The following is a 13,527-nucleotide window of genomic DNA, read 5'->3' on the forward strand; positions in this document are numbered from 1 at the left end:
AGGGCCCCCGGCATGCTCCCTTCTCACCCCACTTTGGTCGGCGGTGCTGTTAAGGTTGAGGTACCCATTGCGGGTACAAAGGCTGGAGCCACATGCCGTTATCCTTCCCCATCCCTTAGGGGCTCTGGGAGAAGTGGGATCCTAACCGGTCACCAGGCACTGGGACCGGGCTCCCTCCGCAGCCCCTGTGGGAACCTGACGGACAGGAGACTGGATATCATCAGGGACAGGCCCTGCTTCTCTGAGGTACTCGGTGTCCCCTTGGGGACGGCGCATAGAGCGCCTGTGCATCGGACGCTGCAGCAGCTGCTCTGTGTTTGGGGTCGCCGGGACGACCGCGCCGACCGCGCCTGTTTGCCGGCCGCGCTTATAAATCGAGTCCCCGGCTTTTGCGGCCTAGTACCGCATATTCCCGCCCCCGGGCCTGCCAGTCAGGGGCAAGGGCGGGACGCTAGACTGAACGTCAGCGGTGAGGGCTGGAGCATACTTAGTATCCTCCTCCCCCCTCACTGAGCACCGTGGGGCACCAGATTCCCGCACTTTCTGAGGCACGCCCACGGCTCCCTCCTCCTCTCAGAACGCTGGCAGCCATCGTTATTATCGCTGCTGCCGGAGGAGAACTTCAGATAGAGCTCCACAACTCTGGGAGGCCCAGGCAGGGAATCTGGTGGACACACAACCGCTGAACGGTAAGCCGCACCTGTTACAGGTGCTGGCCCCCCTGGGTGCCGCAGTGTGTATATATATAATATATATATATATATCTATCCATATATCCATATTGGGTATACATTTGCTCTGCTCGGCCGCAGTATTTGCTTGGCTATATACCCTCACTGTTTGCTAAGAGGAGATAACAGCATGTCGTCTGCAAAAAGCAAGGGTGCTAAGGCACAGGCTTATTTTGCAACTTGTACCTCTTGTGCGGCTATGTTACCTGCAGGTTCCACCTACCCTCATTGTGTGCAATGCTCGGCCCCTGTGACACTCACTCAGCCGGAGCCTCAGGCACTGGTGGGACCCTCGGCTCAGGTAGAACCACCGGCTGTCACTGTCCAGGTGGCAGGGACAGAGTTTGCAGTGTTGGCTGAGAAACTTTCTGAGTCCCTTTCACAATCCATGGCTCAGTCTATGGACAAATGGTCTGCTAAGATACTAGAAGCTTTGCAGTCCAGACCGGTAACACAGGCCCCGGGCACTGTTGAATCATTGACCCCAGGCCCCCCTCGGTTGGAGCAGCAAACTGCTCCTGAGGTGACACATAGGTCCCACGGTGAGGACTCCGACTCGGACCGCAGTCACAGACCGTCTAAGCGGGCTCGCTGGGGACCCTGATCCACTTCATCACGCTGCTCAGGGTCTCAGCATGAGGACTCTCTGGAGGATGAGGCGGAGGTTGCAGCTCAGGGCTCTGATCCTGACGGTGCTCTCAATCTTGATACACCTGAAGGAGACGCCATTGTAAATGACCTTATAGCGTCCATTAACCAGGTGCTAGAACTTTCTCCTCCAACTCCACCTGTTGAGGAGTCAGATTCACAACAGGAGAAACACCAGTTTAGGTTTCCCAAACGTACAAGGAGTGCTTTTTTCGATCACTCTAACTTCAGGGATGCTGTCCGGAAGCACAGAGCATATCCGGACAAGCGCTTTACTAAGCGCCTTAAGGACACACGTTACCCCTTCCCACCTGACGTAGTTAAGGGTTGGGCTCAGTGTCCCAAGGTGGATCCTCCAGTCTCTAGGCTGGCGGCTAGATCCGTGGTATCAGTGGCAGATGGCTCATCGCTCAAAGATGCCACTGACAGGCAAATAGAGCTCCTGATGAAATCCATCTATGAAGCCATAGGTGCGTCTTTTGCTCCAGCATTTGCAGCCGTGTGGGCACTCCAAGCTATCTCAGCTTGTCTGTCTGAGATTAATGCGGTCACACGCACCGCTACTCCGCAGGTCGTGTCTTTGACTTCTCAGGCGTCGGCTTTTTCGTCCTACGCCATGAACGCTGTCCTCGACTCGGTGAGCCGTACAGCAGTAGCATCCGCCAATTCGGTGGCAGTCCGCAGGGCCATGTGGCTACGCGAATGGAAGGCAGACTCTGCTTCCAAGAAGTTCTTAACCGGTTTGCCATTTTCCGGCGACCGCTTGTTTGGCGAGCAATTGGACGAAATTATCAAGCAATCCAAGGGAAAGGACTCGTCCTTACCCCAGTCTAAACCGAACAGACCTCAGCAGCGAAAGATTCAACCGAGGTTTCAGTCCTTTCGGCCCTCAGCCAGGTCCCATTCCTCCACGTCCAACAGGTCACAGAAGGGCCAGAGCAACTCTTCTGCATGGCGGTCTAAGTCACGTCCTAAAAAGACCGCCGGAGGAGCCGCCCCCAAGGCGGCCTCCTCATGACTTTCGGTCTCCACAAACCGCATCCTCGGTCGGTGGCAGGCTCTTCCGCTTTTGCGACGCCTGGTGGCCACATGTCCAAGACCGATGGGTGAGAGACATTCTGTCTCACGGTTACAGGATAGAGCTCAGTTCTCGTCCTCCGACTCGTTTCTTCAGAACATCTCCGCCCCCCGAGCGAGCCGATGCACTTTTTCAGGCGGTAAACACTCTGAAGGCAGAAGGAGTGGTGATTCCCGTTCCACCTCAGGAACATGGTCACGGCTTCTACTCCAACTTGTTCGTGGTGCCAAAAAAGGACGGATCATTCCGTCCCGTTCTAGACCTCAAGCTGCTCAACAAGCATGTGAGCACCAGAAGGTTTCGGATGGAATCTCTCCGCTCAGTCATCGCCTCGATGTCACAAGGAGACTTCCTAGCATCAATCGACATCAAAGATGCTTATCTCCATGTGCCGATCGCTACCGAGCATCACCGCTTTCTGCGTTTCGCCATCAAGGACGAACACCTTCAGTTCGTGGCGCTGCCATTCGGCCTGGCGACAGCCCCACGGGTCTTCACCAAGGTCATGGCAGCAGTGGTGGCGGTCCTACACTCTCAGGGCCACTCGGTGATCCCTTACTTAGACGATCTTCTAGTCAAGGCACCCTCCAGGGTGGCATGCCAACACAGCCTGACCGTCACTCTGGAGACTCTCCAGAGGTTCGGGTGGATCATCAATTTCCCAAAGTCAAATTTGACACCGACCCAATCGCTGACTTACCTCGGGATGGAGTTTCATACCCTTTCAGCGATAGTGAAGCTCCCGCTGGACAAACAGCGTTCACTACAGACAGGGGTACAATCTCTTCTTCGGGGTCAGTCACACCCCTTGAGGCGCCTCATGCACTTCCTAGGGAAGATGGTGGCAGCAATGGAGGCAGTTCCTTTTGCGCAGTTTCATCTGCGTCCACTTCAATGGGACATCCTCCGCAAATGGGACAAGAGCCCGACGTCCCTAGACAGGAACGTTTCGCTGTCACGGACAGCCAAGACCTCTCTTCAGTGGTGGCTTCTTCCCACTTCCTTGTCGAAAGGAAAATCCTTCTTGCCCCCATCCTGGGCTGTGGTCACGACGGACGCGAGTCTGTCAGGGTGGGGAGCGGTCTTCCTCCACCACAGGGCTCAGGGAACCTGGACTCCGACAGAGTCCTCCCTTCAGATCAACGTTCTGGAGATAAGGGCAGTGTATCTGGCCCTAAGGGCGTTCCAGCGGTGGCTGGAGGGCAGGCAGATCCGAATACAGTCGGACAACGCCACGGCGGTTGCGTACATCAACCACCAGGGCGGCACACGCAGTCGTCAAGCCTTCCGAGAAGTTCAGCGGATTCTGCTGTGGGCGGAAGCCACAGCCTCCACCATCTCTGCAGTTCACATCCCGGGCGTAGAAAACTGGGAAGCAGATTTTCTCAGTCGCCAGGGCATGGACGCAGGGGAATGGTCTCTTCACCCGGACGTGTTTCGGGAGATCTGTTGCCGCTGGGGAACGCCGGACGTCGATCTAATGGCGTCTCGGCACAACAACAAAGTCCCGGCATTCATGGCTCGGTCCAAGGATCACAGAGCTCTGGCGGCAGAAGCGTTAGTTCAGGACTGGTCGCAGTTTCGACTGCCTTATGTATTTCCTCCTCTGGCACTGCTGCCCAGAGTATTACGCAAGATCAGGTCCGACTGCAGTCGCGCCATCCTCGTCGCTCCAGACTGGCCGAGGAAATCGTGGTACCCGGATCTGTGGCACCTCACGGTGGGTCAACCGTGGGCACTCCCAGACCGACCAGACTTGCTGTCTCAAGGGCCATTTTTCCATCTGAATTCTGCGGCCCTCAACCTGACTGTGTGGCCATTGAGTCCTGGCTCCTAGCGTCATCAGGGTTATCTCAAGATGTCATTGCCACCATGAGACAGGCCAGGAAACCAACGTCCGCCAAGATCTACCACAGGACTTGGAGGATCTTCTTATCCTGGTGCTCTGATCAGGGTTTCACTCCCTGGCCGTTTGCCTTGCCCACTTTTCTTTCTTTCCTTCAATCCGGAATGGACAAGGGCTTGTCTCTCGGCTCTCTCAAGGGACAAGTATCGGCGCTTTGCGTGTTTTTTCAAAAGCGTCTAGCCAGGCTTCCGCAGGTCCGCACGTTCCTGCAGGGGGTTTGCCACATAGTTCCACCTTACAAGCGTCCGCTAGAACCCTGGGATCTTAACAGGGTGCTGACGGCTCTCCAGAAGCCACGTTTCGAGCCGATGCGGGCTGTCTCTCTATCTCGTCTTTCGCAGAAGGTGGCCTTCCTAGTGGCAGTCACATCACTTCGGAGAGTGTCTGAGCTAGCAGCGCTGTCATGCAAAGCCCCCTTCCTGGTGTTTCACCAGGATAAGGTGGTTCTGCGTCCGGTCCCGGAATTTCTCCCTAAGGTGGTATCCCCGTTTCATCTCAATCAGGATATCTCCTTACCTTCTTTTTGCCCTCATCCAGTTCACCAATGTGAAAAGGATTTGCACTTGTTAGATCTCGTGAGAGCACTCAGGCTCTACATTTCACGCACGGCGCCCCTGCGCCGTTCTGATGCGCTCTTTGTCCTTGTCGCTGGCCAGCGTAAGGGGTCGCAGGCTTCCAAGTCAACCTTGGCTAGGTGGATCAAGGAACCGATTCTTGAAGCCTACCGTTCGTCTGGGCTTCCGATTCCTTCAGGGCTGAAAGCCCATTCTACCAGAGCTGTAGGTGCGTCCTGGGCATTGCGGCACCAGGCTACGGCTCAGCAGGTGTGTCAGGCGGCTACCTGGTCGAGTCTGCACACTTTTACAAAACACTATCAGGTGCATGCCTATGCTTCGGCAGACGCCAGCCTAGGTAGGCGAGTCCTTCAGGCGGCAGTGGCCCACCTGTAAGAAGGGGCCGTTTTTTCGGCTCTTTTTTATCGAGGTATTCTTTTACCCACCCAGGGATTGCTTTTGGACATCCCAATTGTCTGGGTCTCCCAATGGAGCGACAAAGAAGGGAATTTTGTTTACTTACCGTAAATTCCTTTTCTTCTAGCTCCTATTGGGAGACCCAGCTCCCGCCCCTGTTCCCTTCGGGCTGTTGTTCTTTTGTGTACACATGTTCATGTTCAATTGTTCTTTGGTTCATGGTTTCAGTTCTCCGAACATCCTTCGGATTGAATTTACCTTAGACCAATTTATAAGTTTCCTCCTTCCTGCTTTGGCACCAAAACTGATGGGCCCGTGATGCACGGGAGGGTGTATAGCAGAAGGGAGGGGTTACACTTTTTAAAGTGTAATAACTTTGTGTGGCCTCCGGAGGCAGAAGCTATACACCCAATTGTCTGGGTCTCCCAAAAGGAGCTAGAAGAAAAGGAATTTACGGTAAGTAAACAAAATTCCCTTCTTTATGTTATATCCAAATATATTGATTATTGTATCATAAAAATAATTAAATGTCTGATGTTCACATTGTACTATAAATTTTTCACTTAAATATAAGCATTATACTAAATGTTATTATTTAGTAAAATATTCAGCACATTCTGCATTGCACTACTGTCCCCAATTTATTATATATTTTAGGAGTCTGTCAGTGCATTTTATACCGACTCCGACTACACCAAAATGAACTCCGACTCCACGACTCCGACTCCACAGCCCTGGTAAATAACACAAGTTATGTGAAGCAGCACTATCACTATGGCAAGGGGACAAACTGTTGTGGCAGTAAATATTTCAGCAGTTCATAGATAAGCAGTGTGAAAGTTTTATTGTCCTCTGATTTAGGGTCTAGGTAGATCCATCCTTTGTTCTCTAATTGTATGGCAGTGAGAATTCATCGTTGTCCTGAGCTGTTGTCCTGTCTCCCCTACATACAGACCCCCAGTTGGACATTTGGTACATATAATCAGGTACACCACATTAATTATAGCTGTAGTAGTAAATGAAATTATATATATATATATATATATATATATATATATATATATATATATATATATATATATATATATATATAATATTTTAATTTCATTTTAGTTTCATTTACTACTACAGATATATACATGGACATCTTTGGGTTCTGCCTGAGATTAGTTTTTGGCTTCTTTTCTCTTCATACTTAGAGCAAGACAAGTTGCCCCAAGAGCTGGTACTCCTGGATTTCGTGCTCCAGAAGTGTTAACAAAATGCCCGAATCAAACTACCGGTAAGCTATAATGTTTGTAATTCTTGTCTGTCTTCAGTCATCGATCTTGTGTAGATTCTTAATTTCTTCGGCGCTCCATTGGGAGACCCAGACGATTGGGTGTATAGCACTGCCTCCGGAGGCCACACAAAGCATTACACTAAAAAGTGTAAGGCCCCTCCCCTTCTGGCTATACACCCCCCGTGGGATCACGGGCTGCTCAGTTTTCAAGCTTTGTGCGAAGGAGGTCAGACATCCACGCATAGCTCCACTGTTTAGTCAGCAGTAGCTGCTGACTATATCGGATGGAAGAAAAGAGGGCCCATACTAGGGCCCCCAGCATGCTCCCTTCTCACCCCATTCCTATTGGCGGTGTTTGTTAAGGTTGAGGTACCCATTGTGGGTACGGAGGCTGGAGCCCACATGCTGCTTTCCTTCCCCATCCCCCTGAGGGGCTCTGAGGAAGTGGGATCTTACCGGCCCCCAAGCCCTGAGGCCGGGCTCCATCCACAGACCCGTAGAACCTGCTGGATACGGAGCGGGGTACCATTCAGGGACAAGGCCCTGCAACATTCAGGTACTCTGTGTCCCCGTATGGACAGGCCGCGCACACTCCAGACTTGCTGGGTGTGCTAGTGCGCCGGGGACAGTAGCGCTGCGCGCTGGGGTTACAGTCACTGCAGTTTCTCTGAGGGACTTTATGTGTTGGGGACTGCCGCGCCGGCCGCCCCTGGAGCGGCGGCGCGGCTGAGACTTGTGGTGCGCCGGGGACTTAGCGCCGACCGTGCTTTTACGACGGCGGCGCTTATAAATCTAGTCCCCGGCTTTTGCGGCCTAGCTCCGCTTCGTTCCCGCCCCCACCCTGTCAATCAGGGCAAGGGAGAGACGCTGTACGATGGTCAGCGCCGAGGGCTGGAGTCTTATTTACATACTCCAGCCCTCTCACTGGGCACAGTGGGACGCCAGTTCCCGCTCTTTGTCTGCAGCACGCCCAGGGCCCGCCCCTCTCCACAGGACGCCGGCAGCCATTCCTACATGCAGTCTGGCTGGAGAACGGACACAGGCTCTGGGAGACCCAGACAAGGGATTCTGGCGACCACACACCCGCGTTAAGCGGGCGGTAAGCAGCACATTAGTGCTGGCCCCACTAGTGCCACAGTGTTATATTGGTGTATTTTTTTCTCTATACCATATATATATATATATTGCACTGTAAGGTCGCTTCTTGGCTGTATACCCTATATTGCTCTGAGGAGACGACAACATGTCATCCGCAAAACGCAAGGGTGCCAAGACACAGGCTGTATACGCTGCTTGTGCCGCTTGTGGGGCTGATCTACCGGCAGGTTCCAAAGACCCCCATTGTGTGCAATGTTCGGTCCCTGTGCCACTTCGTCAGCCGGAGTCTATGGTGGTAGTGGCCCAGGCAGAGTCACCGGTGAACCCTGTCCCGGTGACGGGGACAGAGTTTGCAGTTTTTGCTGACAAGATGTCTGTCACTATGACAAAAATCCTAGAGACCTTGCAGGCCAGGCCAGTTACTCAGACCATGGACACTGCTGTGTCAATGTTCCCCGGTCCCCCTCAGTTGGAGTTAATCCGTGCTTCAAGGGGGTCCCAGGCATCTCAGGCTGAAGGCTCTGACTCAGATGACAGTCCCAGGCAGCCTAAGCGAGCTCGCTGGGAGAGACCCTCCACGTCATCACGCGGATCAGGGTCTCAGCGAGAAGAGTCTCTGCGTGATGAGACAGAGGAGGGTGATCAGGAGTCTAATCCTGAGACCGCTCTCAATCTGGATACTCCTGATGGTGACGCCATGGTAAATGACCTTATAGCGGCCATCAATAGACTGTTGGATATTTCTCCCCCAGCCCCTTCAGCAGAAGAGGCAGCTGCACAGCAGGAGAAGTTCCATTTCAGGTATCCCAAGCGTAAACTGAGTACTTTTTCTGGACCACGCTGACTTCAGAGAATCAGTCCAGAAACACCATGCTTATCCAGACAAGCGTTTCTCCAAACGTCTTAAGGATACACGTTATCCCTTTCCCCCTGACGTGGTCAAACGCTGGACCCAGTGTCCAAAGGTGGATCCCCCAATCTCCAGGCTTGCGGCTAGATCCATAGTTGCAGTGGAGGATGGGGCTTCACTTAAAGATGCCAATGACAGACAGATGGACCTTTGGTTGAAATCTGTCTATGAAGCTATCGGCGCGTCGTTTGCTCCAGCATTCGCAGCCGTGTGGGCACTCCAAGCTATTTCAGCTGGTCTGGCACAGGTGGACTCTATCATACGTCCAGCAGTGCCGAAAGTGGAGTCCTTAACTTCGCAAATGTCTGCGTTTGCGACCTATGCTATCAACGCTGTCCTGGACTCTACGAGCCGTACCTCAATGGCGTCTGCCAACTCGGTGGTTTTGCGCAGAGCCTTGTGGTTAAAAGAATGGAAAGCGGATTCTGCTTCCAAAAAATGTTTAACCAGCTTGCCACTATCTGTAGACAGACTGTTTGGTGAGCAATTGGCTGAAATCATTAAACAGTCCAAGGGTAAAGACTCCTCCTTACCCCAGCCCAGATCAAGCAAACCTCAACAAAGGAGGTGGCAGTCGAGGTTTCGGTCCTTTCGAGGCTCCGGCAAGGCCCAATCCTCCTCGTCCAAAGGGACTCAGAAGGAACAAAGGGGCTCAGATTCCTGGCGGGCTCACTCACGCCCCAAGAAAGCAACCGGAGGAACCGCTTCCAAGGCGGCTGCCTCATGACTTTCGGCCTCCTCCCTCCGCATCCTCGGTCGGTGGCAGGCTCTCCCGCTTTTGCGACATTTGGCTGCCACAGGTCAAGGACCGGTGGGTAACAGACATTTTGTCTCACGGGTACAGGATAGAGTTCAGTTCTCGTCCTCCGCCTCGGTTCTTCAGAACTTCCCCACATCCCGACCGAGCAGATGCTCTTCTGCAGGCGGTGGGCTCACTAAGAGCAGAAGGAGTGGTGATCCCTGTTCCTCTTCATGAACAAGGACAAGGTTTTTACTCCAATCTCTTCGTGGTTCCAAAAAAGGACGGCTCGTTCCGTCCTGTTCTGGACCTAAAGCTGCTCAACAAGCATGTGAACGCCAGGCGGTTCCGGATGGAATCCCTCCGCTCCGTCATTGCCTCAATGTCTCAAGGAGATTTCCTTGCATCAATAGACATCAAAGATGCTTATCTCCACGTGCCGATTGCTACAGAGCACCAACGTTTTCTACGTTTTGTGATAGGACACGAACATCTCCAGTTCGTAGCTCTGCCATTTGGTCTGGCGACAGCCCCACGGGTTTTCACCAAGGTCATGGCGGCAGTGGTAGCAGTCTTGCACTCCCAGGGACACTCGGTGATCCCTTACTTGGACGATCTACTTGTCAAAGCACCCTCTCAAGAGGCATGCCAACACAGCCTGAATGTTGCGCTGGAGACTCTCCAGACTTTCGGGTGGATCATCAACTTTTCAAAGTCAAATCTGTCACCGACTCAATCACTAACGTATCTTGGCATGGAGTTTCATACTCTCTCAGCGATAGTGAAGCTTCCGCTGGACAAGCAGCGGTCACTACAGACAGGGGTACAGTCTCTCCTTCATGGTCAGTCGCACTCCTTAAGGCGCCTCATGCACTTCCTAGGGAAGATGGTGGCAGCAATGGAGGCAGTCCCGTTTGCACAGTTTCATCTGCGCCCACTTCAATGGGACATTCTCCGCCAATGGGACGGGAAGTCAACTTCCCTGGACAGGAAAGTCTCCCTTTCCCAGACGGCCAAGGACTCTCTGCAATGGTGGCTTCTTCCCACCTCATTATCACAGGGAAGATCATTCCTGCCCCCATCCTGGGCAGTGGTCACGACAGACGCGAGTCTGTCAGGGTGGGGAGCAGTTTTTCTCCACCACAGGGCTCAAGGGACGTGGACTCAGCAGGAGTCCACCCTTCAGATCAATGTTCTGGAAATCAGGGCAGTGTATCTAGCCCTACTAGCCTTCCAGCAGTGGCTGGAAGGAAAGCAGATCCGAATTCAGTCGGACAACTCCACAGCGGTGGCATACATCAACCACCAGGGAGGGACACGCAGTCGGCAAGCCTTCCTGGAAGTCCGGCGGATTCTATTGTGGGTGGAGGACAGAGCATCCACGATATCAGCGGTTCACATCCCGGGCGTAGAAAACTGGGAAGCAGACTTCCTCAGTCGCCAGGTTATGGACGCAGGGGAATGGTCCCTTCACCCGGACGTGTTTCAGGAAATCTGTCGCCGCTGGGGGGTGCCGGACGTCGACCTAATGGCGTCGCGGCACAACAACAAGGTCCCGACGTTCATGGCACGGTCTCGCGATCAAAGAGCTCTGGCGGCAGACGCCTTAGTGCAAGATTGGTCGCAGTTCCGGCTCCCTTATGTGTTCCCACCTCTGGCACTCTTGCCCAGAGTGCTACGCAAGATCAGATCCGATTGCACATACTCGTCGCCCCAGACTGGCCGAGGAGGTCGTGGTACCCGGATCTGTGGCATCTCACGGTCGGCCAACCGTGGGCACTACCAGACCGACCAGACTTACTGTCCCAAGGGCCGTTTTTCCATCGGAATTCTGCGGCCCTGAACCTGACTGTGTGGCCATTGAGTCCTGGATCCTAGCGTCTTCAGGATTATCCCAAGGAGTCGTTGCCACCATGAGACAGGCTAGGAAGTCCACTTCTGCTAAGATCTACCACAGAACGTGGAGGATTTTCTTATCCTGGTGCTCTGCACAAGGAGTATCCCCCTGGCCATTCGCGTTACCTACTTTTCTTTCCTTCCTGCAATCTGGGTTGGAAAAGGGCTTGTCGCTCGGCTCCCTTAAAGGGCAAGTCTCGGCACTATCCGTGTTTTTCTTTTTCGCTCCTAATTGGGAGACCCAGACAGTGGGTGTATAGCTACTGCCTCTGGAGGCCGCACAAAGAACTACACTTAAAAGTGTAAGGCCCCTCCCCTTCTGGCTATACACCCTCCCGTAGGAGTACGGATTCCTCAGTTTTAGCTTTGTGCGCAGGAGGTCAGACACGCACGCATAGCTCCATTGTTTTTAGTCAGCAGCAGCTGCTGACTATGTCGGATGGAAGAAAAGAGGGCCCATACAGGGCTCCCAGCATGCTCCCTTCTCACCCCACTGTATGTCGGAGGTGTTTGTAAGGTTGAGGTACCCATTGCGGGTACGGCGGCAGGAGCCCACATGCTGATTCCTTCCCCATCCCTTTTTACAGGGCTCTGGGTGAAGTGGGATTTACTGGTCTCCAGGCACTGAGACCGTGCTCCATCTACAGCCCCTGGAGAAGATGCTGGATGGAGCGGAGTACATCAGGGACATGGCCCTGCTTCCTCAAGGTACTCTGTGTCCCCGTGCATTTGGCGCTCACACCGCAGCATGCTGGGTGTTGTAGTGCGCCGGGGGACATCAGCGCTACGGCGCTTGTGCCATGGCCTCATTCAGCTTCGCTGAAACAGGCACACTTCTAGGAATCGGTCGCGCCGGCCGCTGGGACTGCGGCGCGGCTGGCACTTGTGGTGCGCCGGGGACTTCAGCGCGGCCCGCGCTTTTACGGCGGCCGCGCTGATAACTCGAGTCCCCGGCTTTTGCGGCCTGCTTCCGTTCGTTCCCGCCCCCAGACCTGCCAGTCAGGAGAGGGGCGGGACGCTGGCCACTTCTGGGAACGGTCACGCCGGCCGCTGGGACTGCGGCGCGGCTGGCACTTGTGGTGCGCCGGGGACTTCAGCGCGGCCCGCGCTTTTACGGCGGCCGCGCTGATAACTCGAGTCCCCGGCTTTTGCGGCCTGCTTCCGTTCGTTCCCGCCCCCAGACCTGCCAGTCAGGAGAGGGGCGGGACGCTGGTCAGTGCATCAGCGCTGAGGGCTGGAGTCGTTTTTACATACTCCAGCCCTCACAATAGGCACAGAGGGGACACTGTTTCCCGCACTTTTGTTTGGGAACTCCCACGGACCGCCCCTCTCCACAGACGCCGGCAGCCATTCCTGCTGACACGCTGAGCTGCAGAGGGGAGCCGGGGAGACCCAGACAAGGAATTCTGCGCCTCTTACCCGCTATTCAGCGGGCGGTAAGCAGCCCTCAGGGCTCACCCCCTCTTGTGCCAGTAGTATTCTTAGTATTTTGTTTCTACAAATACTTGGTATTACATAGCGCTGGTCGCCCTTTGGCTATAGACTCTCTCACATTGCAGAGAGCCAGCAGCATGTCGTCCGTAAAACGCAAGGGTGCCAAGGCACAGACATTATATGCTTCCTGCACCGCATGTGGGACTTTTCTACCGGCAGGCTCCACGGACCCCCATTGTGTGCAGTGCTCGGCCCCTGCGGCGCTTGCACAGTCGGGACCTCTGCTGGACGTGACCCAGGGTGTACCACCTGTGAATGCTGTCCAGGTGACAGGAACTGAGTTTGCAGCTTTTGCTGACAGAATGTCTCTCACTATGTCACAAATTCTTGACACATTGCGAGCTAGGCCTGTACTTCAGGCCACGGACACTGTGCAATCATTGCCCCCTGGTCCCCCTCAGCTCCAAGCTCCGGGACGGGCATATACACCTCAGGGTGAAGACTCTGACTCGGACGATGGCCCCGGGCAGCCTAAGCGGGCTCGCTATGACGGGCCTTCACATTCATCTCAATGGTCAGGATCCCAGCGAGATGAATCTATGGGTGATGAGGCGGACGTAACTGATCAGGATTCTGATCCTGGGACCGCTCTCAATCTAGATACACCAGATGGTGACGCCATAGTTAATGATCTTATATTTAACATCAATAAGATGTTAAATATTTCCCCACCAGCTCCTCTTGTAGAGGAGTCAGCTTCGCAGCACGAGAGAATCCATTTCAGATACCCTAAGCGTACATTAAGCACTTTTCTGGACCACGCTGACTTTAGAG

General features: G+C 54.0%; 1 protein-coding gene across 2 annotated transcripts in view; it reads left to right on the top strand.

Moving 5' to 3' along the window:
• Positions 1–13,527, top strand: part of CDC7 (cell division cycle 7) — a 160,934-nt gene that overhangs the window by 83,616 nt on the left and 63,791 nt on the right. For both annotated transcript variants that reach the window (XM_075321029.1, XM_075321030.1), the window contains exon 9: positions 6,534–6,616. In XM_075321029.1, coding sequence (XP_075177144.1) covers positions 6,534–6,616 — 83 coding nt within the window. The remainder of the gene's footprint in view (positions 1–6,533; positions 6,617–13,527) is intronic.

This window comes from Anomaloglossus baeobatrachus, chromosome 8 (assembly GCF_048569485.1).
Source record: "Anomaloglossus baeobatrachus isolate aAnoBae1 chromosome 8, aAnoBae1.hap1, whole genome shotgun sequence".
Classification (NCBI taxonomy): Eukaryota; Metazoa; Chordata; class Amphibia; order Anura; family Aromobatidae; genus Anomaloglossus; species Anomaloglossus baeobatrachus.